At 57.7% G+C, this 26,239-nt stretch overlaps 1 protein-coding gene across 2 annotated transcripts in view; it reads right to left on the bottom strand.

The window, feature by feature from the left end:
* Nucleotides 1-400: 400 nt before the first annotated feature.
* The window catches only part of SLCO2B1 (solute carrier organic anion transporter family member 2B1), a 45,443-nt gene continuing 19,604 nt past the window's right edge, over nt 401-26,239 (bottom strand). For both annotated transcript variants that reach the window (XM_044418545.1, XM_044418547.1), the window contains 11 exons: nt 23,357-23,581; nt 20,672-20,770; nt 18,391-18,521; nt 13,303-13,414; nt 8,420-8,584; nt 5,685-5,877; nt 4,390-4,549; nt 2,403-2,572; nt 1,758-1,822; nt 1,377-1,497; nt 401-805 (listed from right to left, as the gene is read on the bottom strand). In XM_044418545.1, coding sequence (XP_044274480.1) covers nt 643-805; nt 1,377-1,497; nt 1,758-1,822; nt 2,403-2,572; nt 4,390-4,549; nt 5,685-5,877; nt 8,420-8,584; nt 13,303-13,414; nt 18,391-18,521; nt 20,672-20,770; nt 23,357-23,581 — 1,604 coding nt within the window. In that variant the 3' untranslated portion in view covers nt 401-642. The remainder of the gene's footprint in view (nt 806-1,376; nt 1,498-1,757; nt 1,823-2,402; nt 2,573-4,389; nt 4,550-5,684; nt 5,878-8,419; nt 8,585-13,302; nt 13,415-18,390; nt 18,522-20,671; nt 20,771-23,356; nt 23,582-26,239) is intronic.

Below are 26,239 nucleotides of genomic sequence, written 5' to 3'. Positions count from 1 at the left end.
ATGGAGGAGGAGGGCTTTCCTATCCAGTTTGGAATGTGGGGGGGTGTCTATCCCCCATGGCTCTGTCACCCCCACCCCGATTTTCCCATTTTCTTCCTGGGCCCTCCCACCTCCCACTCCGGGGTTGCTGCTGCAGCCCACGATGCTGCCGGCCCTTTCTGCCACCTCGGGGCGACTTACTAGCCCCCGCGGCTTGCTGTGCCCCCGCCAAGCCCCGACCGGCCAACAGCGAGCTGGCTGACCAGCCCCCCTCAGGGAAACGGGCGCGCCCAGAGGGGGCATTCCTGGCGAGGGCTCCTTCCCGAGGGCTCCTTCCCGCTCGCCCGCAGGACCTCCAGATGGACGCGTGGCCACCTGTGCAGGGGGACGAGCGAGGAGGTTGTGCCACGAGCGACAGGCCTTTCCTGACCACTGGTTGACGTGTTTATTCAGGGCTTGCCTTTCCCCAAACGGCACCAAGGCGGCGAACACGAAGCCGTATGTACAAGTGAACGAACGGATGCGTGTTCCAGAACCAGAGGCAGCAGGGGGAAGCCTTGCCTGCCCCGCCGCCTCCTCTCCTCTTGCAGTCGGGGCTCCGGCTCAGCTGACGAGTTGGCCCTCCATGGAGCAGAGCAGCGGCCGAGGATCCTGCCGCACGGATCACACGTTTGACTCGACGACGGATTCGAGGACGGATTCCGGAGAGCTGTGTTGAATGGCCTCCTCCCGGCGTTCCTGCTTCTCCTTCCGACGGACAATGTAGTAGACCACACAGTAGGACAAGAAGGAGCAGGCCCCAAACAAAATTTGTGCCCCGACAAACCTGGGGGTCCGCAGCAGAAGAGGTGGGTCAGCCAGGCTGGGGGAGCCCGACTGCAGCGCCCGCCTGGCCTGCAGGGATACGACCTGCTGGAAGAGCCTCGCCCACGCCCCCCCTTCAGAGCAGGTGCCAGGAGGCCTGAGCTCTGGGGCGGCTTGGCCGGTTCTCCTCCTGCCCTCAAGGCATGCAGCGCACGGCTGAAGGATGCGCCGGACGGATGCCCCCAGCGTGCCTCTGGGGCCCTCGGATGCCCTGCCAAGGAGCGCCTCCTCCTCCTCCCCCCTCGGGGGCCAGTCTGCCCCTGGCACCGACCTGCAGTGCAGCTGCAGAGGCAAGGCAGACGGCCCGGGGGGTGCTGGGGGGCTGCCGTGGGGCTTCACTCAGGGCCCCACGTGGGAGAGTCTGACCCAGAGGGAAGCGGCTCTCCTCCCTCCCGGAGCCTCACCCCATACGTCGGCAGTGCCGCCTCCGTCCGCGCCTCGCCCCCGCCTCCCTCGCCGGCACGTGCTCCGGGAGGGGCCGCACCCTGGCCTGGCGGATCCTGATCCTGTTCCGGGGCAGAAGGAAGACCTACCTTTGCCGCAGGAGCGTGTTGTTGTAGTATCTGCAGGCGGCCCGGTCGTTGCACTTGGTCTGCCACAGGAGGCAGGTCGTGTCGATAGTCTTGCCGTACAGCATCGGGGCAGGCAGCCAGGCTGGAAAGACGTGGGGCCCCATGGGTCAGAGGCCAGCTCCCCGGGCCCTGCCCCGCCCCGCCCCGCCCCACAGCGCCTCGCTGCCATGTCGCAGGCTTTGGAAAGAACGAGGATCCAGAAGTCCTCTGCTGCCACTGGATGATCAGCGGGGAAGTGCCCCCGGGACCCACGGCTAGACATGCGCTTCTCTGAATGCGCAGTTCAGCCCCTGGTCCCCCCCCCGAATGCACTGCTGTGCCCCACCCTCGCCTGTGACTGACCAAAAAGCCTCAGCAGCAGGAACTGTATCCCGATGGCGAAGGATTTATCTTCGGGCTTGACACTCCTGGAAGCAACAGAAAGGGCGTGGGAGCCGAGCGGCACGCTTGCGGGAGGCCGCGCACCTGGGGGTGTGGGCGGGCAGGTGACCAGCCGCAGCGTTACTGACGGCACCAAGGTCCGGCTTCGTGTGCACGCGCATCGTGGGCCATGGAGCTACGCAAGCGGCGTTGTGCCTCCACAAGGGCAGGCCCAGTGCTCTGCGCAAGACGCTCCTTCCCCCGGAAGCCCCTCTCAGGGCGCCTGGCCGGCGGCACTCCTGTCCTGCTCTGACTTTTCAGGCCCTTCCCATGAATCGTACGCCACTCCTTTCCGGGAACCCTGCAATCTGCAGCCCCTCCGCCCGGGCCTTCGCAGGGGCTCACCCCTCGTCCTCCCCGGCTGTCCCCTTCCCACCCTGCCGTGGTGGCTGTCCGGACCGCGGCCTTCCGGTGCCTTCCTGCGAGGGCGACGGGCGAGACCCCAGCTGGGCCTTCCGCCGAACTGGCTCTTCCCAGCCCTTCTGCGTGTCGGGCGGCCGTGTGAATGGAGGGGGTTCCCAGCAGAGCCCCACACAGAGAGGAGGTGGCAAGACAGGCTGTCCCTACCTGAGGATGACCACAAACGACGGCGTGTGCGTGAGGGTCCCGGCGAACCCGGCGAGGCAGGCGATCATAATGAAGGGCATCAGGAAGTGGGAGCAGCGTGTGCTGCAGCTCCCGGGGGCCGCGCGTCCGGCGGTGCCGTTCAGGACAATGCAGCTGCATCCAGTGTAATTCTGCGGGGGGGAGGCAGAAGTCAGGAAATGGGGGGGCGGGACAAGACCAATTCTGGGGGGGCACGCCACTGCAAAGCTGATCTTCTTTCCGTCCCCTCCTCCTATGGCCACCTCGGAAGTGTCCTCACGTGGTCAGCAGGGCCCACCGAGACGAAAAGGTAAACAAGCCCCCACGATTGAAGACGTTGGCAAAACTTCACTGAGCGGCGCTGACCCAACCCTTTTTAAAAATAAAAAGCGCCCAGTCGCAATGCAGAGGCTTTCGGCATCGAGGCCGAGCTGGCGAGACGGGCTCCCCAGGCGCTCAGGCGCACGCTGGGATCTTTCCCGGGAGCTCTCCTCGGGGCTCCCCCACCGTCCCGCGGGCTCCTCCTGGGGAAGCGCCTGGCCCTGCGATGCTCCCCCTCAACTTCTTTTGCTTCGTGCCGCTTTGGTAGACCTACCAGCCATGGCAGTCGTTACAAGGCTGACTTCCTTTTGCTGTGCTTTAAGTGTAAGCTGAGTTGAGTCATTTTAAGGTAGTAAAAGATCAGATAAAGTAAGAAATGAAAGCCAGCTTTATCAGTCCGGCCAGCTCATTATTAAATGAACCTTGAAGCTGCTCAGGAAACCCTTTCAGGGGGAAGAACAGAGTATGGATCCCTGCAGACCAACTTGCCCCCCGAGCAGGGATGGCGTTCCAGTGTCCTTCGTAATGCTCTGGGATCTCAAAATGGACAGGGACGGATGCATATAAATGGTGGTGGTGGCGGCGGCAATAATACTAGGAATAAACCAATAATTTGACTTCTGTATTGCCCAGTAGCCAAAGCTCGCTGAGCAGTTTACAGCAAACAACACGTTTTTGTTGCCCACCTAACTTCCTAAGCGTGGCCTGCAGTGTGGGAGAGCCCACCGCCTCCCCGGCCACGGGTTCCACTGCCACGCTGCAGGACGGGGGACACGTGGCCACTTGGCAACCAACTGTCTGGGCTTCGCCCTTCCTCTCCCGCCTGGCTGAGTGAAACCAGACTCACGCCGGGGGGATCGTCTTCCTTCACTTCCACCCCATTTCCACTGGCAGCGGCTCAGGGGGGTGGAAAAGCCGTGCAATGCTCGCGTCGCAACCTGTTTAGCTACATGTGACGGGGGAGATGCCGGAGGAGAGGTGGGCCAGCAGCCACGGTGCTCTGCAACGTGCAGTTATGCCCCGCAAGCTCCTTCTGAAGGTTGGGGAAAGCGCAACACAAACTTTGGAAGAGGACGTGTGCAAAAGAGGGAACCCTGCACGAGGACGCGTGCAAAAGAGGGAACCCTGCACGAGGACGCGTGCAAAAGAGGGAACCCTGCACGAGGACGTGTGCACGATTGATCTGGACCCCTGTGAGTTCCAGGCTCCTGATGAGCTCCAAAATTCAGCCGAGACGGACGAGCATTTGGTGCGTGGCCAGGAATGGAGATGTGGTGCTTTCATGGTTCCTTAGAGCTGGCAAAAGCCATGACTTGAGGGGGGGCTTTTCACTTGCCACCCCTGAGCCGTCAGACCCTTGCCACTCTTTCAAATGCCACAGCAAATCAGTGTGTTGCAGGAAGAGGGCTGCTCACCCGGAGTTGCAACACCGGACTTGCAACCTTCCCGATCAGGGGTGGCTCTGGTTTCTTCAGGCCTCGCCTGGAGATGCAAATGCAGGCGAGGAACCCTGGAGGCCACAACATGCAACATGCAGAAGCAGCTTCGGCAGAAGACAGTTTGGAGCGGAGGAGTGGGCAAGCATGCCCCCTGCCCCACTCAAAATCCCCCTTTGCCCGCCCCACTCCCCTCTCCGAATGCGACTTACCACAGCCTTGTTGGCCTCGTAGTTGAAGCTCCGCGCGGAGCAGCCGGCGTGGCACGGGGAGAGGTATTCCACGCCGTTCTGGCCACAGACGGGGTTGAACAGGGCGGAGGAGCAGTTGCAGTGGCGGCTGCACTCGGCCGCAGGCAGACCCACTGCGGAGCTGCGGAGGGAGAGGGGCTCGCTGTGAGGCCTGGAGGAGGCCCGGGGCCATGGGGCGACCCGTCGCACGGCTTGCCTAGGAACGCAGCCTTTGCTTCTGTGGCACGGGAGGCAGCATCCCAGCAGAGGCGTCCCTTTCGAGGGAAAGAGAACGCGGCGTGCCTCTCCGAGGGCAGCATCAGTCGCCCATGGCGCTGAGAGCTCTGGCATGGAATGTAATGGACAGTCTAAACAATTCCGCTGCCCAGTTTGCTGGGCACAAGAGATTTTCTCTCCCAATTAACGAAGCTAATTAATTGACTAAAACATGCAACTCTGCTAGCTGTCTGTCTACCTAGCTGACGTCAATGGCCGTGCTGACGTGGTCTGGTTTACTGGCTGAGCTCTCTGCTGCCAGGACTCCTCCCTCCTCGGGCGCTTTCAAGTCCGGAGCGCCTGCCAGTCCTGCTTCCACAAACAGGCCACGCCAAAAGGCGATCGGCCACCGTGGGAAAATATGCCACGCAGAGTGACGGAGGCAGGATCAGCGCCGGGCAGGGCTGTGGTTGCTCACAGGGGACCCTGGCTAACTGGCTGAATTGTTTGCGTGTGGGCGAAGCCGCATCAGGCGCCACCTTGAGCCCCGATCCTCTGCATTCCTGCCATGAGGGGAAGCTGGGTCCCTTCATGCCTCTTGCCCACTGAGTCACCAGTGAGCACCTTCAGCAAGAGTATTCTGAAGCCCCGGCGTGAGGGCCTGGGCGAGGAAGGCCAAGCAGAACAAGGCCTGCCCAGGCGCGCGCAGGAAAGAGCCGGGCACCCGAGGAAGGAGAACGAGGTGGACGAGGAACGTCGGGGGTCAAAGGAAGTCTCAAGGGCATTCCAGTGCTCTTTAAAAAGACGCTTGAGGCTTCTGATGCAGCTGAACGAGGGCAAAGGAAGGGGCAAGTGGACCCTTGGGCCCGGGCAGTCCAGCTGACCCATGCCCGGGCGCTGCGCGACGGCTGCGGAGGCGAGGCGGAAAGTGTGAGCAAAGTCACCCAAAGGAAGGTAGAGAGGAGCCCCGGCAGGAGGAGACCCTCGGCCTCGGAGGCCTGCTCCGTCCTCTAACCTAGGCTGGGGGGCTTCCTGCAAGGGGCTATGAGGGGCCAGCATACCTTCCAGAGCTGTCAAGGCCGGCAACCGCCTGGGTCGAGCAGCCCAGGAAGAGGAGGGGCACGTAGAAGAGGAGGCAGGTGCTCATGCTGGCGATGCACATGATGGCGGCCTTCCTGATGCCGAGGCGGCAGTTCTTCATGATGGCTCCCCCCAGGATGATTCCCAGCATGGCGCCCGGGATATTGACGGTGCCTGTGGAGGGGAGAAACATAGAAACAGAGCGAGTCAGGAGGGATCACCCAGGCCATCTAGTCTGACCTCTGGCACCAGCCGGCTCCGCTCACGACATGCCCACCACGTGTGCTTCCAGCCTATCCTTGAACACCCGCACCGATGGGGCCTCAACAACCTCTTGTGGAAGCCCATTCCACACCCTCGGGGTCCTGACTGTCAGGAAGTGCTTCCCGGCATCCAAATGGAACCTTGGCTCCCTGAGCTTGGCTCTGTTGGAGCACATCCTGCCTTCCTCTGCAGGGGAGAACAGGTCTCTACCCACCTGTGTGTGACACCCCCTCACGTACCTGCATGTCACCAACAGGTCCCCTCTGAGTCTCCTCTTCTCCAGGCTGAAGAGACCCAGTTCCCTCAGTCTCGCCTCATATGGCATCCCCTGCAAACCGGCCACCAACCTTGTGGCCCTTCGCTGCTCTGACTCCAACCTGGCTATATCCGTCCTGTAATGAGGGGCCCAAAACTGAACACAATACTCCAGTTGCGGGCGCACCAGAGTCACATAGAGTGCTAGTGATACCTCTCTCGATCTGGAAGCCACACTTCCGGCTATGCAACCAAGGGTGGTGTTCGCCCTCTTGACCACCGCATCACACGGCTGGCTCATGTTCAGCCTGCAGTCAACCAGCACCCCGAGGTCCCTTTCACAAGTGCTGCTCTCCAGCCACTTGTCCCCTAACCTGTACTTGTGACACCCTTTCCTATGCCCCAAGTGCAAGACCTTGCACTTATCTGCATTGAATGTCATCCTGTTGTCTCCTGCCCACTTCCATAGTCTGTCCAGATCCTTTTGGATCTGGAGTACCTGCTCCTCAGTTGTGGCCACTGCCCCAGTTTTAGTGTTGTCTGCGAATTTGATCAGCAGACTGTTCACCCCTTCTTCCATGTCGTTAATGAAAAGATTAAACAGGATCGGCCCCAGGACAGAGCCCTGGGGGACCCCACTTGTCACTGGCCACCATCCCGATGATTCCCCACTAATGGTTACCTTCTGCTTTCGGTCAGTCAACCATGCCCTAATCCACCAGACAGTGCTTTGGTCTATCCCAAAACACCTCAGTTTCTCCACCAGGATATCATGGGGCACTTTGTCCAAGGCCTAGCTGAAATCCAGGTATACCACATCCACTGCATCCCCTCCATCCAGCCACCTCGAAACCTTGTCATAGAATTCCACAAGGTTTGTCTGGCAGGGCCTGTTTTTGGGGAAGCCGTGTTGTGTGGCTGCCAGCCTCCCTTCCCTATCTAGCATCACTAGATCTCTCTCTATTATGAGCCTTTCCATTGTTTTTCCTACAATGGACGTAAGGCTAGCCGGTCTATAATTCCCCATGTCCCTTCTACTACCCTTTTTGAAGATTGGGACCACTGATGCCACCCTCCAGTCCTCTGGAACTTCACCCCTTCTCCACGAGGTCTCAAAAATGGAGGCCAGCGGGCGTGAGAGAACCCCTGCCAACTCTCTAAGTACTCTCGGGTGTAACCGTCAGGGCCTGGCGCCTCTGTAATGTCCAATGCCCTGAGGAGCCCCTCAACTTCAAGGGGGGGGGGGTGACTCTAATCTGTGCCCCTAAGTCCCCGGCCTCATCTCATCTCCTATGAGGATCTCCCCCATCCTGCTTTGGGGAGAACACAGAGGCAAAATAGTCATTTAGCATCTGTGCCTGTTCCCTCGTATCAGTCACTGGATCTCCTTCCTCCTTATTTAGTGGTCCCACCGCTTGTCTCCCCTTCCTCTTCCTATTTACATGCTGAAAGAAGCCCTTTTTGTTGCTCTTGATATTCTTGGCAAGCCTCAGCTCGAAATCAGCCTTAGCCTTGTGAAGAATCCTTCTGCAACGGGCCTCCTCCTCCTGGTATACCCTTTTGTCTATTTGCCCCAGTCCCCATTTCCTATGGAGGTTCCTCTTTCATCTAATCCCTCTAACCACCTCCGTTTGCATCCATGGCGGCGCTCTCCTCCGCCTCCCCACCTTACTGACTAGAGGTATCGTCAAGGCTTGTGCCTCCAAAACCTCCCTTTTGAGTGCCATCCACCCCTCCTCAACTCGCTTGCCTTCCCGTAACCTGTCCCAGGAGACTCTCCCCAGCCTGGCCTTCAGTTGGCCAAAGTTGGCCCTCTTGAAGTCCCAGCTTCTAGTGCTGCTGCAAGTCCCCAGTCCCCTGATCTCAAAGCAAAGGATGGAGTGATCACTCGCATCCAGAGCTCCCCTAATCTGTACGTCATCTATCAGCTCCTCCCTGTTGGTCGGTGTAAGGATGCCAACCCCCCTCGTCGCCTCTCGGACCCTCTGTGAAAAACCCTTCCTTTTTAGCTTCTAGGAAGCGACGTGACCTGGCTGTCACTGCCGAGTGAGTCTCCCAACTGATATCCGGGAGAGTGAAATCTCGCGTAAGATACTAGGGAGGTATTGGGCAGGAGCACCATAACGGGGACTGCGCATGGAGGGAACAGCAGAGAAAGGGAGCCGACGCCAGCGGCAACTCACGCGACCGCACGCACCGATGATCATGTTGGCGATGGACGCTGTCAGGCTGAACTGCTGCTCCAGGAACTTGGCCAGGAAGGTGGCGATGCCGGCAACCATGCTGGAGAGGTTGATCAGCGCCAGGACGACCATGATGAAGATGGGGTTCCTGATGTTCCTCAGCAAGGCCGCGGGGAACACTGCAACGGACCAGCCACGGGCACGGGCGTCACGCGCTGTGCTCACAGCAAGGCCGGCCGCCCGCCGTAGCTGAGGTCTCTCGAGGGGGCGCCGCGGCATTCGCATGGATGTGGCACGTGTGGCACATACGGGGTTTCCTAACTAAGCTCGCTTTGCCCCTTCCCCTCGGCTCACCTGGGGGCAGCGTCTTCCCCAGTTCTCCTGAGACCAGTGTTCGGGGCGCCTCGGGCCTCTTCCTAAGAGAGGTCTGCCGTGGGATCTGCGCAGAAGGGTGTGGGGGGCAGGGAATGACCCTGTTTAACCGCAGGCATTTCCGAGACGGTCGCTGACATGCGGCAGCCCCTTTTCCAGACGGCGCAGGTGCCCAGAGGTATTCAGTGCCGGGTTTTCCAAGAGCAGGGCTGCCACGGGCACAGCCCCTCCTGCAACGCTGCCCTCCTTGCCACTGGCCTTCCTGCCCCTTGGTGCCCACTTCTATCCATTTATGCATTACAGGACCCTCACATCCCGTCCGCCCGCAGAAAAGCTCTCTGGGGTTTGCTGCCAGCACCTCCGGCCCTGCTGCTAAGCTCCCTGCCCGCCCCGTTTTCAGTCATGCCCCCCTCCGGGCAGGACGGAGCACCGCGTGCAGCCCCTCTCCTGGCCCTTCACCCGCACGGCAATTCTGGGGCAGCCGGGCCAGCACAGCCACTGCCCAAGGTGGCCCAGGCGCTTCACGGGGGCCGGGGGGGGGGGCGGACTCGGCTCTTCCCGATCCGAGCCTGACACACAAACCACCACATCACACCACGCTCCGCAGATTCGGCACAAGCGAGCAACAGATCAAAGAGGCACAGATTGACTTTGTCACTGAAGGAGAAAGAAGATACTGACTTCTATCAAACCTGCGACTCTTTTTATTATTGGCTAGAGAAACGGGGCTTCGCATAGATTCAAATACGTTTTTAAGTTATCATAAACAGAAAAAATGTGGGGGGCTGACCCAGCAGGTCCGATGTTTCTGATGATTGGTGTTGCTTTTAGTTTTTCTTTGTATTAGGGTTATTTTGAATAAAACTTATTATAAAAAAAAAAACAAATCAAAGTGGCCAGGCAAAGCTGAGGAGAGGTGAACATTTCACTTTCAGCTGGACCCATTTTCACAACCATGTCATTTAAGGTCATTCTTTTTAGACTTCTTTTCTGCCCAAGCCAAAGCTCTTTTGGCAGTTTACAAGGACTTATAAACTTATGAACACTGTATTCTACATAGTGAAAACTGTATACAAACATAAACAGCCAACAGATACAGAAGCACACATGTACCTCAACAAATTTAACAGCAATATGACCATACGTCCAGTCCATTTCTTCTTCCGTGTGCAAATCTGGCCCACAAAAGACCACAGATTTCTAAAAGGTGTTTTGCTACATATTCCCCCCAAATTTGCCTCTTTGTGACCTTACCCCAGGTGCATGGCCCTTTTTGCAAGTGGTTTCTGTTCCTAATTGAATGGACTTTGGAAAAGGCCGATTTTACCATGCAGGTGAGTTTTGGGTCCCATGGGGGTTCAGGAAGCATACATTCTGCAAGTCTCTACACAGATTTGGAGTGAACCAATTTCCCATCCAGAGGAGAGGAGAGGAGAGGAGAGGAGAGGGCACGGTCAGAGCGTTGGAGCTAAAATAACTCCCTTCCTTCCACACAAGACATTCCCGTGTCCAGCGCTAACCTTGAAGTTTCACTGTGTCCATGAAAAGGCAGGTGGTAAAGAGCATGATTCAGGCAGTGTTCGGGGCATCGATGATCGCCCATTCTGGGGAATCCAGACAAAAGGCCGTGAAGGTGGCAGAGGCTAACGGTTCTAGGTTACCTGATCCGGCGGTCGGGAGCGTGTGGCACAGCAAGGACTGCCTGTTTGAAAATTCCATTTGTGACCATCCTTGGCCATTGCAACTTCAGGGCTTATGGTGGTGTGCACTGACCTGCTAACCACAAAATGGTACCGCTGGACGTTTTGGTGGTATGACCAGAAATGCTGGACAAAGAAATGCCCCTCTGTCTGGAAGGCAAGAGGGACATGCAGCTGAGGGGGCTGTCTAGAAAAATCAGAGTTTGGAATGCCGTTCTTTTCACAGTGGCGAAACCGGAAGAGCTCTCCTGAAGAGGCACGAGGAGCGCTCGGCTGACACTCAGCACAAGCAATTACTGGTGCCAACGGCGGCCTCTTCCTATGGGGCAGAAACTTGCCGGCAGAACCGCTGTAGGGACATTCTGCGCGAGGAATGGAACGGCGCTTCTGGAGGAGGAAGATTAAGGCAGCAGTGTTGATCGATCGGGTGGAAACCTGGATCGATGCGAAGGATGAGAGGAAGCAAGCCAGGAATATATTTGTGCAGCTTGGCTGGCCGCAAAGGGGGCTGCTTGGTGGGCATCTCCGTTCCCCCGCTGGGGTCGGGCCCGCTCCTGTCCCGATCCAGCAAACTCTAACTTGTGGCTGAGCTCTAACCGGTTTACGGTTTTAAATTGAAACGTTCATGCAGCGGCTGTGCTGCCGTTGACCATTTGCTCCGGTTCTGGAGAGCTGTGCCTGCGCATAACATCTGTCCCTCCGAATGAATGCGAGAAGCACTCTGGTCCATTCATCTCCAGCCGCTGTTTCCTGCCCCATTCTTCAGCCGCCCCCTAAAAAGAGGAAACTACTTCTCCCTCCCCTTGCCTCACTAGTCTTGTTTCCCACCACTGCTGGGATGCACAGTGTAAGTTCCTCGGGGCAGAGACCTTTGTTTTCCCAGTAATGGTCTCCTAAGTGTCATGTATACCTCTAGGCTTCGCCAGGGCACGTTCAATAAACAACTTCTCCATCCTTAACCATCCTAAGAAAAGAGGAAAATACCACCCTGTTTAGCCACCTGGCCTCCACAGGAAAAGGAGGCGAGTGTGCGAAGGACAAGCTACCACAACGACATAAGCGCGACACAAAAGCACAAGTGCTCTGTGACTGGAGCACTTTGCACCAGCTTCATCTGGTTCTGCAATGGGTCTGCTTTTCTGGACTATGTGAAACTGGCTTCAGTTATCCATGCACTAGCGACATAAAGATGAGATTACTGCAATATGCTCTACGCAGGGCATAGGAAAGGCAAACGCATCGCACGGTATTAAAACAACTATGTTGGCTCCCTGCCTGCTTCTGGGCCCAGTTCAAAGAGCTGGTTCTATCCACAACCACCACCGTCAAGATATCCTTCAAACTTAGTGCACAGGCGACCCTCTTCGGTCAAAAGGCACCAGGCACTGTGCTTCTCTAACGCATATCAAAATTCACGCTGGGCCTGAATTGACAACCCTCACGTTCACTTTTATGGCGATTCTCCACCCACTCTCTTCTGGGTAAAACTCACTGTATCTCCTGAAATACGAAAGGCAGAAAATGAGCTGATGTCTCAGAGCAGAATGTACTGAAAGTGCTGGGTTCATCCAAAACACTCGGGATCCAAGGAACATTCGAGGTGTAAATAAGGAAGAAACATGGAAGGGTTTCTTGGAATAAGCTGAAGCAGCCTTCCCAACATGGCACCTCGCAGATGTGTTCGACTGCAACTCCCATCGTTCCACTGTCTATTCTTTTCCTTTCATCTCTCTTTTAAAGTCTGCCTTTTCCCAACTTTATTCTCACTATTCTTTTCTTGGAAAGCGGTTCCCCAGTTTTGGAATGGCCCTCCCCAGAAAAGCCTGGCTGGGGGCTGCTTCGTTCTATTTTCCGCAGCTGCCAAACGCCTTATTTTCACCAGCTTTTAAGTTCTCCGCACATTTTGTTGCTATGCTGTGCTTTTCGGTAGTTTTGAACCTCCAGTGTTGTTGATGCCTGTGACATTTTAATCACTGTTGGCTGAAATTATGCAGTTGTACTGCTTTCTGTTTTGACGCCTGCATATTTGGGGATTGTGTTTTGCCGTAGGCAACACGGCCTTTTAGAAACAAGCATAAGGAGAACAATGGTCATGCTGCCAGAAGTGCAACCTGCCCATCACAGGGGTCCCGTGGCACCAGGCTGACACACCTGAGCTGGATGTGGGCCCTGCACCCTGCCCCAAAGACCCCCTGCCGCGCACACAGGCCCCACGGTGGACACCTGGCCCCGCTCAACAGTCCAGCTGGCACGGGCGGAGCCTCTGAACATAGCCCCAATTGCCATTATAAGTACGGGGCGTTTGTGCCCCCCCTTCCCCCTCCGCCAGGGGCCCCGGGGGGCTTGCATAGCTCCGTTTCGGCCTCACAACATTAAGCTTGGACGCCGCCGAGCCCTGCCACGGCTCAGCACGCTTTGCGTGGCGGCACAACTGATGTCCCCTGCCGGAACTGACCAGCCTGCCTGCCTCCGTGGCCTTCGAGGACGGGGGTGGCAGACACGTGGCCGCTGGAGGGAAATAAACCTGCTGCGCTCAAGGAAGAGCACGGCATTTTGCTTGATCCGGGGACGGGGGGCGGGGCTGTTTTACTGGACAAAGCAGCGGATGGCCTGCATGACAGGGGGTCCCTAAAGCAAAGGTCCGTATACGTCAGAATCCCAACAGAGCTCTAACGCGGCCGTTTCGCAGCACACTTGGCGTTTCCCTGCAGTCGGGGGAGGAGGCTAGAGGCTCTCCGCTGGCCCTTCATCGCCCCCAGTAGCCATTCCGCCTTAATCGCTGCCCGGTGAGCAGGGCTTGTGGACGGGCCACATTCGCAACTTACTTTTGATGAACTGCATCAGAGTAAAGTTCTCCAGATCCTTGGGTTTCGTTCTGAGCTCCTCCATTAAATCTCTCTTGTGAATTTCCGCGAAGCTCATATCTGCACTTTCCTCCTAGGAATGGCAAGACGTAACACAGAATTAATTATTCCTGGGATCTCTTGGGTTCACTCTTCCGAGGAGGAGGAGGAACCCTGCAAGGGTTGCCCTCACTCCCGGGAGCCGCTTCTTCGGTCTCACCCCCAGACTCAGCCCAGCTCGTTCACGCAGAAGTGCGGCCCGCGACCTCTCTGCTTTTGTCCACCGGCTCTGCTGTGCAGCCCGCCCCGTGCAGTGACACAGCCCTTGCTTTTGAGAGCTTTCCTTACTAAGCTGATTCAAACCATTTTCTGTTGGACGGATCCTCCCCGCTTTTTGCTTAAAGCGGAACCAAACCAGCTCACAGATGCGCTGAGGCACTTTCAGTGGGGCCAAAAAGGCTTCCCTCCCCGGAGGGCCTTGTTCTGGTTTTTCGCCATGCCCGTACAAGCGGCCCCTCGTTCAGGATGCTCCCTCCCTTGCTTGCCCTTGGGGCATCGGCACCACACTCAGCGGCCCGAGCGTTTTATGGTTTCATGTCACTGGCTCGTGTTTCTGACTGGTGGAGCCACACATGGCTGAAGCAGAAAGCCGAAACACATGGACAGGGATTCATCCGGCTGCCCTGCCGTGCCTCCTGAGTGAAGCCACGGGTGGCGAGGCGATGCCAGGTCAGCATCCCAGGGTTGCCTGCCAAGGACGCCGCAGCAGCTCCTGCTCATTTCCCACGCCTCCCCCTCCTCGCACCCATGCACAAAGGGCCTCTCCTTCGGGAATTCTTTGTGAGGAGCTGCCATAACAGTCACAGAATGCCATGGTGTGATAGCAGTTCCACGCCAGTTTTATTGCCATGGTTTTGCCAAAAGGACCTTGGAATTAGAAACATAGAAACACAGAAACAGAGTGAGTCAGAAGGGGTCTCCTGGGCCATCTAGTCTGACCTCCGGCACCAGCCAGTTCTGCGCATGACATGCCCACCATGTGCATGTCCAGCCTATCTTTGAACACCCGCACCGATGGGGCCTCAACGACCTCTCATGGAAGCCCATTCCACACCCTTGGGGTCCTAACCATCAGGAAGTGCTTCCTGGCATCCAAACTGAACCTTGGTTCCCTGAGCTTTGTTCCGCTGGAGCATGTCCTGCCTTCCTCTGCAGGGGAGAACAGGTCTCTACCCACCTCAGTGAGGCCACCCCTTCATGTACCTGCATGTCGCCAACAGATCCCCTCTGAGTCTCCTCTTCTCCAGGCTGAAGAGACCCAGTTCCCTCAGTCTCGCCTCATACCCCATCCCCTGCAAACCGGCCACCAGCCTTGTGGCCCTTCGCTGCACTGACTCCAACCTGGCTATATCCCTTCTGTAACGAGGGACCCAAAACTGAGCACAATACTCCAGTTGCGGGCGCACCTTAGTTGTGTAGAGTGGTAGTAATACCTCTCTCGATCTAGAAGCCACACTTCTGGCTATGCAACCAAGGGTGGCGTTCGCCCTCTTGGCCACTGCATCACACGGCTGGCTCATGTTCAGCCTGCAGTCGCCCAGCACCCCGAGGTCCCTTTCACAAGTGCTGCTCTCCAGCCACTTGTCACCTAACCTGTATTTATGACAGCTATTCCTATGCCCCAAGTGCAATTCATTGCCTGGTGCTGCGAATTACTTGTTTCAGACCCCTAGAGCCCTCACCAAATTTCGGTTGCCAGAGAACTTGCCATTAAACCTATTTAATCCTCAGGGGCAGATGCTTCCACAGATCCTTAAGAAGGACCACTTTGCACCGAGGCAGGAGGTGGCTGGAGGCGAATTCCCTTCCCTACTGCAAGGCTAGAAACCCAGAATGTCTGAAAGCATCATTGGCATGTTTAGCATGCCCCTTTTTTCCACTGGGAATGAGGATTTCCGGGCAATCCCTGTGCCCTTCAACAAGGGGAGTGGATCTTGTTCAGGAAGAACAGTGGCAGAAAGGGATGCCAAAAGAATCTGGCCAAAATTCCAGGCAAATGCAGTCGTTCAGAGAAGGAGTTGGGAGCTAATTGCACATGTCTGGGGACCAACGGCATATATTTGTCTTTGAAAGCAAGGCAAAGAAAAATCGAGACTTCTTAGAAACACCCAAGCCCTCAGGAAGGGCAGGTTTCATCTGCAAAGCTGCAGCCACGTGGCTGTTACAGGGAGGGAGAGTGGACAGGCGCTCCCAGGGGATATGCTGGGAGGGCTGGGTGAGGGGAGGGGGCTGTTGTTTCTTTACGTCTTGTTTTGTTCAGTTTTTGCTGCCGCCACGGTTAGCAAAGACTCCATCCCGGGTGGAGAGAAGCAGATCAGGCCTACGGATGTCATGAGCTGGTCCCCTCCCTCCTTCTTTCCAGTGATCAAACTCAAGGCCATCCTTAAAGGGCAGTTCCTTCACTGAAAGCCAACAGATGCCAGAAGAGTGTCAACTCCAGACAGGTGCCTACCAAGGCTGGAGAAGCATCCGCCTGCGCGAAGAGCTGGGTCCCAACCGGGAGCGCCCCCTCCCTCCATCCCTCCCTTTCAGCGAATCCGCTAGCCCCACGCACAGGGCGGCTGCCGCTGCTGAGGGCAAGTCGGCAGGAGCAGCAGAGACCCTCTCACGGAGCAGCGAATTTCTCCCCTTGCATCCTCACTGGGCCCAGGACTGGGCCTCGCATCGGCTCCCCCCACCCAGAAAACCCTTCCAAAGCGGGCTGGGCCTCACACTCGGCCTGAGAGACTTCACCGGGTAACCGTGACACGCCAAAGCCCCCTCCCATCTGAGTCAGACGAGCCACTCCGAAACCCACGCACAACCCCAGCCTCCCCCCTGCCCGCCAACACCCAGCAAGGGTCATTATGCTCGTCAGGCGACAACCAGTCCATGGGGGGGGGGGGGATAAGCCGCCAGGGCCTCTCCCGCCACCCCATGATGGCGTGAGCCCGCTGCATGGTCAGAGAGCTGCAGTCTGCCCTCTTAGACCTCTGGCCACGAGGCGGCCGGGAGCAGCTGCAACTCAGGGAAGCGAGGGTCTCGGGTTCTGCAGCAACGATGGGCAACGCTCTCGCTCTCACGGCCCCAGGCCCCTTCGAGGGGGATGTTCACTCAGCTGTGCTCACTCGCGTTTCACGGGGTGCGCAGGCTGGAGGGCTGCTTCCACCGCTTCTGCAGGCAGCGGTGCAGGGAAAATGTGACAGGCAGGTCTCTCACAGACGCCTTCTGCATGTCTAGTGCAGACGCTGCACGTTCATAAAAGGTCTTCTGGCTGGTTCCCGGGGGCAACATCACCTCATCAATTGTCCCCTTCATTCCCCGCTTGCCTCCCTTTTGTGGGGATGAACAGAGCACGCCCGGCTCCTGGAACATCTTTGCAGGTTTCGTGACAACCATCAGTTTTCCCCTAGACGCCTTGAGGGCAAATCAATATGATCCTATGCAAAGAATTTGACCTAAAGTCAAGCAGATGCAGCAAAGCCAACTCTCAGCCTGCAGGAGGGGAAGAAAGCTCCATTTCCTGACATATGAAACGTTTTTCCCTGGAAGGGAGGTTAACAGCTCCTTTGCCTTTCTGCTGGCATTCGACTAGGAGGGCTCTCGGCTGCATCGCTTGCTAGGTCGGCCTCGGACTTAGTCACGGCAAGTGCCTTTTGCTTGCTACAAGGGACAGCACGTGTGCGCAGCTGCCGCCTGCAGGTGCTTGAAATGCAGACGGCAGCACTGTCCAGGACAGCCACCCCCCACCTGAGCCTCCCAAAAGGTTCTAGGAAGGGGCTGCGGTCCAGAGCCGCTCGGGACCCAGGCGAGCGGCGGCTGCCTCGGGAAGCGACGTCAGCAGGTGGAGACCTGAGGGTGACCCTTCCCACACCCACCGTGTTGCTGCAGCACCCTGCATCCCAACCCTGTGCTTGCATGGGTACAGATGCCTGCAGTCCTGCGGGGCAAAGCAGTTCCAGCACAAAGCTATGGACAGGGAAACGAGTAAACAGTTCTCCCTCGCGCCAGCCTCTCAGCTCAAAATTACTCCTTCCTAAAGCAGCTTTTCCTAAGAAAAAGATGATGCATGTGATCCCGGGTGAAGTGGTCCCAAGATCATCTCTGGGCCTTTCACACTGTGCCAAAACTTTGCTGGTTGTGAAATCCCTTCGGCCAGAGCTTCCCCTGGAAATGCAGGCAGAGGAAAAAGCAATTGCTGGGAAAGAAGGGCCGCTGCTGCTGCGCCGGAGGATCGCCAGCCGTCGGATGCGACCAGCCTCGGCTTTCTGTCTCACCGGAAGAGAGAGGCTCATTTCAAATGTTGCGGCGCCGTGCTTTACGCAGCCAATCGCTCGCCAACGCCCGGCAGAACTCCCAAGGCAAGCGCCCAGGAGACGCAGGCGCTCGCTTGCCCAGCGGGATCTTTCTGGAGAACCGCCTGCAAATAAGTGGGGTAGCGTTTGGGGAAGCCACAACTTCTTTCCTGCCCAGGCAGCTTTACCTGCTCGAGGCAAATATCCAGACGGGAACCACAGCTTCCTTGGCTCTCCGAAACACGGGCCTTTCCTCTGCTGCAGAGATGAGCCTTCCCCTGCTGACGCCACACGGAAAGCCCTCCTGGCACCCGGCCCGGGCAACGGTGGTGCCGCAGGACTCGCCTAGCGTCCCGTCCGCCTCTGGGGCCCGGGGCGTGTGCAGGGGGCCTGGAGCGGCACCACTGAGGCGACACGGCATGCGGGCCTGCACAGCAAGAGCCTTGTCCGGAAGCAGCCTCTCTCGCAGGGGCATTGGCCCTTTCTCTCAGGCACCCCTTCCGTGCAGATAGCCTCCCCATCCCCTCTTCATCTCCACAACAGCTCTGTGAGGTAGGCCAGGCTGAAAGAGGGAGCGTAGGCTCCTCTCTCTCTCTCTCTCTCTCTCTCTCTCTCTCTCTCTCTCTCTCTCTCTCTCTCTCTCCCTCTCTCTCAGGGGCAGATGTGGACTGAGCAAACGGAAGCAGGGCAGGTGCGTGGGGCCCATCTCGTCAGCCGTTCCCATGCAGGTGCTTACCTCTCTAGGCATTTCTTCCGGGAAGAAGAAATACGGTATTGCGGCAATGGCCACCACGCCGGCCGCAATGATGAAGCCGAGCCACCACGCTCCGACCCACCGTGGATCGCTGCTGTTAATGTGCATTTCCGCTGAAAGCCAAGCAGAAGGAGAGCGGGAAGATGCCCTGGGGCTCTGGACAAGAGCGGAGGGCCACCGGCTCAGCCCCTGCAGGTTCGGCGGCCGCTGCGGAGCTATCATCTCTGCTTTCGCTCCGGGCCGGGCCACTGCTCCGCCACCTGCCTCGGCCGTGTTTCCATGGACCGGCAGAGCCGCTCCGAGGGCTCACTGGGAGCCCTTCCCAGCCCAACTGCATGCAAAGCGTGCGCTTCAGCTCCTTCCCAGCTCCGAGAGCAGCGGCCCCGGAGCGCCCCGTGGGCAGTGGCTGGGGGCTGGTTCGGGAAAGGGCTCGGGACTGGGGGAGCTGCGCTTCCGGAGCCGGATGACCGAGGCCCTTGCCTTGGAGCCCACCGCGGGAGTGCGTCCTTCCTGCTGGCCAGGCCTGCTTTCTGTAAGCACGGCTGGCCCGAATTGCCATCCATTTGCAGGCTTTCGCATGCACTGGTGATACCGCAGCTGCCTTCCTGCTTTGTCCGCATTGAGTAAATAGGCAGGGGAGTGACAGCGCAGTGGTGACACTGCATGTTCCCAACCAGCAGGGCCCCGCTGGGCTCCTGATGCCCCCAGTGAAAGGGCGCCGGAGGGCAGGATCCTTCCGTCTTGGAGCGCCAGGGCCAGCCGGGCTGGGTAATACGCTGCACTCTGCTTATGCACAGGACATACATACTTGCCCACGTGATGCTACGACAGATGGACCTGTGATTTACCCGTAAAAGAGGGTGCCTGCCAGTGCTGACACTGGCACCCTGCGCCCAGCCCCATGAATCCCGGGTCCCTGGAAGCCGGCAAGCACACTGAAGCACACGTGCCCCGGGGCTGCTGACGTGCGCTTTCCTTGGCTCGAATGTGCCGGTGCGTCGGAAGCACGTGGCACTGCCTTCGCGCAGCAGAGGCCTGGCAGAACCTGGACGCAGGCGGCAGGCAGGTCCCCTCGCCGGGGGCGCCAGCCGCCCTTCCATGGGAAAAACCCGCTGGTCATGGCCTGGTCACAGTTCATGCACCCAAAGAACCGGAACCACTGGGCTCGGAGAAAGGCAGGGGTACATTTCAGGAGAGGGCAGTGGGATTATCGCACGGAGGGCCTGCAGGGACTGGGACTGGGACTGGAAGCACCCGGGACATGAGATCGGGGTTTTCAAAGCTTTCTGCAGGACGAGCCGGGGAAGAGGTCAATGCTCTTTTCCAACATGCTGGAGCCGCACTAAGGGGGTTTCCCCACCACTTGTCGTGCCGCGAACTGGATGCCCCCGGGGGAGAACTGCTACGCATCAGGCAATGGGCGGGGCACTCCCAAAATCCTTGACCTTGGTCTGGGGAGGCAGGAGCACCTGTGCGAGCTGCAGACAAGTGACCAAGGTTAATTCCCTGGAAACATCAAAACAAGCGGACAGACTGGTTCGTGAGGCAATGGGACACAGAGAAGACGCGGCGGTGGCAAGAAGCAGACCCCGTTGGTCTCTTTGGCCAGGAGTGGGGAGCGGGCAGCCCGCCCGCCGGGTGTGGGCCACAGATCCTCAGGCTCTGGCTGGGTGTCTGCTGCACAAAAGGGAGAGAGCACTGCCCTCCCCTCTGCACAGGGGCCTGGAGCACGAGGAACGAGCTGCAGCCCCGACGTGCAAGCTGGGCAAACTCCTCCAGAAGCCCCAGCAGGCCCCTCTCAGACTGCCTTCGAGCGCCGCCCACTTTGCCAAGCATTCACTGGGTTCAGAAGGGAGCGCCGTGCAAATGAGCATCGGGCACCTCAGGTCGGGCTGGCAGTGCCGCCAGCTGGAGTCCATGCCTGGAAACAAGCGCCTTGGCTTTCAACCTGTGCTCAAAGGCAGCACCCCCCTCCGCCAAGGATGCCTGCCCCCCTCGCATCCTGCTCTTGCGCTTCCAGGAACGTCCTCCATCTGCTTGCCGGCCTCTTTCTCTGCATTTGTTCCTGCAAGGCTTCGGTCCTGGATTTGTGAGTCACTCTAGGCAGAGGAGAGCCAGCGATGCTGAGAGGTGCTGAGCAAACGTTTACCAGGCACACAGGCAGTGCTGGAGGAGAGGCAGCCGTTCTAGCCCAAACTCCCCTCAGTGCCGCTGGGATTTATCCTTGCGCAAATTCGTTCACGCACAGGCTTTGGTAACTCACATGCGGAAACCTTGTCGATGTCGACATAAAGGCGCAGCATGACTGACCCCAGTATGAATGCGAGACCAGGCCCAATGGCAGTTGTAGCAAAAAGGATCCCTGGAAAAAAAAGGCATGATTTTTGCTCTAAGCAGAGAAGTCTGGGTAGAACAATTTAAGATTTATTCCCGAGAGCTGGCACAAGGCTGTGGATACACACAGCACACCCCGCCCAAATTTCGGGGGGTTTCCAACCCAGACTGATATTTTTTGGTGCTGTAGATGGTTATGTATAATCCTGTTACTGTGAAAGGGTCGATGCAGATGCAGAGCGCTGGCCATGCGGAAACTGTATTTTTTAAAAAATCTTTTGTTAACTGCCCAGAGAGCCTCGGCCACTGGGCTGCATAGAAATGAATGAATGCCATGTTTCGAAGTTTAAAATTTGGACTTTCCAAGCAGAGACCCCATCTCCCCACTCATCCAGCTGCCTGGTCACTTATGTGCCAAAACATTCACAGTGACATTGGCAAATCCTAGGCTAAAAATGGCAGCTTAGATGGGGGAGCAGTTTGAATCCGCCCTTGTGGCCAGCATTTCTCATCATTAAGTAACACATAGAAGCAGAGAAGCAGAGCGAGGCGGAAGGGGCCTCCCGGGCCATCTAGTCTGACCCCCGGCTCCAGCCAGCTCTGCTCACGACATGCCCGCCACGTGCGCGTCCAGCCTGTCTGAACACCCGCACCGAGGGGGCCTCTACAATGAGTGCGCTGGTAAAGCAGTACAAATGCCAAACTAGTCAGGAAACTAAGCCAGCTGGAAGAGCAGTGCTAGTTTTAAAAATGTTAATTGTTGATCTGCGTGTGTGTCTGTGTGTATGAGAGGTAAATATTGTTGGGACCTGAGGCTTGTGTGTGTGTTTTAACCCTTTTCTCCCCCACCACACTCACAGCAAAATTGGAACTGCTCCTAGGAATGCCTTCAGGACTCGGGATCAAAACTCCTTTCAATTTTTGCTTCTCTCGATTTCTTATTTTTTCCAAACTTACATTTAATTTGCCCAGAACTTTGGGAATTTTTCCAGTCTTCAGTTCAGTTCACATGAAAGCTCATATGCCCTCTTTTTGAACAGTCCGATAATACTTCTTTGTTATGCCATTCTGGCTACTATACAAAATATTGTGCAAATCTATATATAAAAGAGTAAACAATTTTGACTGATTTCTTTAGTAAATAGTTTTCTTGTGAATGTTATTCACAGTTGTTGCATTTCTGCCTACCCTTTCCCCTGTTGTATGTAGTTTCGTATTTGAGAATTTCCTGGCAAAATATGAAGAAGTGCAAATTTCAGAGAATAAGTGAGTTTCAGATTGTGCACTGGTTTGAAAGTGCGAAATTAGGTAACTTCCTATGAAGATGCAAAGCATGCCAGTTTCTCCTTCATCCTAGTCAGCAAGGACTGCAGGAAATCGTTTTCCACTTCTGTTTATTCACAGATATAGGCGTTAAAAGGCGAACCCAGAGCAGCGCTCCTCTTTGGAGGCTCCCTTGCCAAAAGGGGCGGCAGCAGGAGCATGGAACTCCTGGGCGCGACTCGCTCCTTCCAGGCACTGCTGCACCTGCCATTCCTCTGCTCCTGGCCACCCGAACCCCCTGGACCGTTTCTCTCCATCTCTTCGCTGGACTGTGTTGAACTGTGTCAGCCTGGCAGCCGGAACCTGCCCTCCCGGCCGAACTCGCGTCTCCGAGCAGCGGGAGGTCAATGGTCAAGCACCTTCCGCTAGCGCTGCTGATCGCTGGTCCACCCCAGTGCGGCACGACCCTACTGAGTGTGCCCTTGACACAATCTGTGCCTCGGAGCTCGGTGGCCTGTGAGCATCCGGGTCGGGGGCATGGGGGAAGCCACCTCCTCACACCTCCTGCTCCACGCCCACCCGCTCAGAGGATGCGGCCGTCTGGCTCAGGGGCCGCGGAGGGCGAGCAGAAGTGGCTACAGTGTGGTCAGGGCACCCTGCTATCCTGCATCCCCAGTTCCAAGGCCAGAATTCTGCTTCCAGCCTCAGATCTGGGGACCCAAAGTGTCCTGTGGCCACCCAGGTGCTACCTGGGGGGCCGTACGATCGCTAAGTGGCCAACATATTTAAGGCAAGTGGCCACACCTGACCGTGACACCATACGGCGGCGGACTATCACTCCACCTGGCCCAGTGCTCCTCCCGTTTCCTGGCCAGGGCTCACCAGGCCCCAGGAAGAGGCGCCTGGGACCCTTTGCGTGCAGAGGGACGCAGGCGCTGGCCTTGCTCGCCCGGCCCACTATTGCCTGCACGGACCGGCAGTGGCCCCCAGCCTCCCGGCAGAGCAGGCCATCCCAGCCCTGGCCCCCCGGCAGAGGCGTCTCTGCCTCCGCCTCCGCCAGCTGTCTAGTCACATTGCCAAAGCTCCCGCCACCCAGCGACTGTCCGAGCAAGGCACAACGGACGGCAACGTCACTCGGACAAAATGCAAGGGCACCGGGACAGCATTCCTGATCACACTCCACACCCAAAGGCGGCAAGCAGTGAGTGGCCCCCGTGACGTCTCTGGCCCGGCCCGGCCCGGCCCCGGAGGGCCCCCTCCCCGTCTCTGGGCCTCACGGGCCATGGCTCCCGACCCCGTGGCCACGCGGCGCAGCGCGCTGGCCGGGCTAACCTTGGCCCCGGCCTCTTACCTACGTAGAGAGGGGAGTTGCTCTTGCTGGCATAATCGTCGATGTACGAGATCCCGAAGGGCTGGATGGGGACCCCCCCGAGCCCCAGCAGCGTCTGCCCGAACAGCAGCACCCCCAGCACCATCTGGTCCTCTCTCCGGCTTTCTGCGCATTCGCCGAATGAGGAGGAGGCAGCGGCGTCCCCCTGCTTCGCGGGGCACATGTCTGTGGCGTTGCTGGACAGGCCTGCGGAGGCGAGGGGAGATGCTGTGAGGCTCCTGGGCTTTCTTGCCGCACGGCGCAGGTGCGTGTCCTCGGCTCAGGCGGGAGGCGGGAGCAGGCAGCTGAGGGAGCTGCGGCTGGAAAAGCAGGACGGGGGCCTTTGGGGGGCTGAGCAAGCATCGCCCTCCAGTGTCGCCTTTCGTCACGAAATCTGGGGAAGGGGCCAGGTCTGGCGACTCCCACCCTGTGGCTCCTCTCGGAGGAACATGTCCTCAGCACGTCGCATCGTCTCAAAGGGAAACGCGTGTCTGCGTGAGGGGGGCGGGAGGAGGGGACCCCGGTTGCTGAGGGGCGTGCAGGAAGGGTATGGGCCGTTTTGCCCCCTCCCTTTCCTAACTTTAATGAAGCCTTGTCCAGGGGCAACTACTGGTGCATTCTCAGTTCTTCCTTTTTGAAAATATTCCTGTAATTAATCATGTTTGTGAAGTGCACCTGTCTGGTTTACAAACACCGTCATAACAATTCCTGATTATTTACATTGTCTTAATGGAGATGTAAATTAATATTAATATCTTAATCAGGTTATACAGCTCATAAAACATATTATTTCATGTCAGGCTGGCAGTTGGTGTCTCCTGTAGTCCAAGCAATACTAATTTAATCAGTTCGTTCTGAAAAATTAGAAATCATCCTGTGTCAGTCATAGTTGTAGAACTGGAAGATGCCTCGGAAACCACTGGGTCTAACCCCTCCTCAGCGCACGCTCTGCGGTACGGGGCGGGGGGGGCTTCAGCACCCCTGACGGACGGCCGGCCAGCAGCCTCTGCCGAAACGCACCCAGCAGAGGAGAAGCCATCGCTCCCCACGGCCGCCCTTCTGCGCGGAAGCTGCTCCTAACACGGTGCCAAACACTGCGTCCCCACAGCTCCCGGCCACCCGCTCTGGGCCTGCCCCGCGGAGTAAGCAAGCGCTGCGCGGCTCCACCTCTGCGTCGGGGCCTCTCCGACTGGCAAGAGCGCTGGACGGCTCCCCTCCGTCTTCGCTTCTCCCGACACAGGCGCTTAACACCCGGTGCTTAATTTCCCACTAGCACTTCTGGGTCTCTCCTATTTCCTCCCAGTCTAGCAGGACGCTCCCATGAGATTTTGGCTCGGTTCTAGTGGTTTTTTCTAAGCCGCGCATCCACTGAGCCAAACGGCTTCTCCCTGCACGCTCACCTGCACGAAGCCCACCCTTCCCACTCGCCCCGGGAGATCTGCACGCGGCCCGTTCCCTGCTTGTTGGGAGGCACAGTCTTGGCATTTATGTAGAACACAAGCGTCGCTTTGGAGGTGCCTGCTCACGAGTACATTGTAGCTGACAGCCTGAGCTCGTGCCACATGCAAAGGGAGGGTGTGCAGGGGCGCGCGGACACACACACACACACACACTCCATTAGCAAGGCGCCAGTGAGAATGAGTGAGAGAGTAGAGACTGTTTTGTAAAAGGAAAAATTCCGTTTCTTCTTCCTCCGCACAACAAATCAAGGGGAAGGGGAAGGGGAAGGGAGGTTGAGGTGCTGCTTCCAGCGGGAGCAGCAGCCCCAGCCCTCTCCACCGAGAAGCCTTCTTCAGATACGTGCATAGTAAAAGACGGCAAAGAGATGCTGCTTCACGTCCTCAATGAGGATGGCAAAACGATGGCCCCAGCATCTATCGTGCTGCATGCTGCCCAGTAACAGGGGTCCTCCAAGCAGTTCACGGACGCCACGGGCAGGGCAGAAGGCACGATTTCGCTCTGGCCCAGTCTCCGCCCGAAGGAGGGTCCATGCCCTCCCTGGCACAGGGGGAGCACAAGCGCAAGAGGCAGGATTGTGGCTTGAGAGTGAGAGGCGCCCGGCCGTTGCCTGGAGTGCGTTCCAATCTCCAGTGCTCAGTGGAACGTCGCCCCGGAGTCCCAAAGGCCCTGGGCCAGTCTGTTTTCTTTGAAAAAACATGGAGGACGGGTGCAGCACCAGCCGACTGGAAGGGGACTCGTGCTGCCCTGCCCTCGACGAGGGTAAAAGGAGAAGCCCGCAACTACAGAGCAGCTACTCCAATATCAGTCCCTGGGAAAACCTCGAGCAGGTTAGAAAGCAGTCAGATTACGGAAAGTTGGAAAATAATGCACCGACTATTAAAAGCCAGCGTGGATTTGTCAAGAATGTGTCCCAGCAGACTAATTTAGTCTCACTTTTTGATCTGGGGATCTCCCGGTTGCCCCTCTCGGATGCACAGCTTACTGTGCTGAAGGGCTTTGAGAGTGTCGGAGAAGCCGGGAGCGACGCTGCTTTTGCTACTGCTCTTCTAGCAGGGTCACCACCCAAGGCAGAATAACCAAACCGGCCTGAGAGGCACCCACCCTCTTCAGGAGAATCAGCAGAAGAGAATTCATATCCCTGGTCGTGAGGCGGGAGGAGAAACTCCTGAAGGGCAGCTATGGGACAGCAGGGGTGGTTGAAGGTGACACTTGTGGTTGTTGTTAGTCGCGAAGTTGTGTCCGACCCATTGCGACCCCATGGACAACATCCCCCCAGGCCTTCCTGTCCTCCACCATCCCTGGAGTCCACCCAAGCTCACGCCGACTGCTTCAGTGACTCCAGCCAGCCACCTCATCCTCTGCCGTCCCCTCCTTCTTTTGCCCTCAATCCTTCCCAGCATCAGG

The sequence above is a fragment of the Varanus komodoensis genome, unplaced genomic scaffold (genome assembly GCF_004798865.1).
Source record: "Varanus komodoensis strain SLA01 unplaced genomic scaffold, ASM479886v1 scaffold91, whole genome shotgun sequence".
In the NCBI taxonomy this organism is placed as follows: Eukaryota; Metazoa; Chordata; class Lepidosauria; order Squamata; family Varanidae; genus Varanus; species Varanus komodoensis.
The sequence above is the reverse complement of the archived record's forward strand: the minus strand, read 5'-3'. Positions and strand labels throughout refer to the sequence as shown.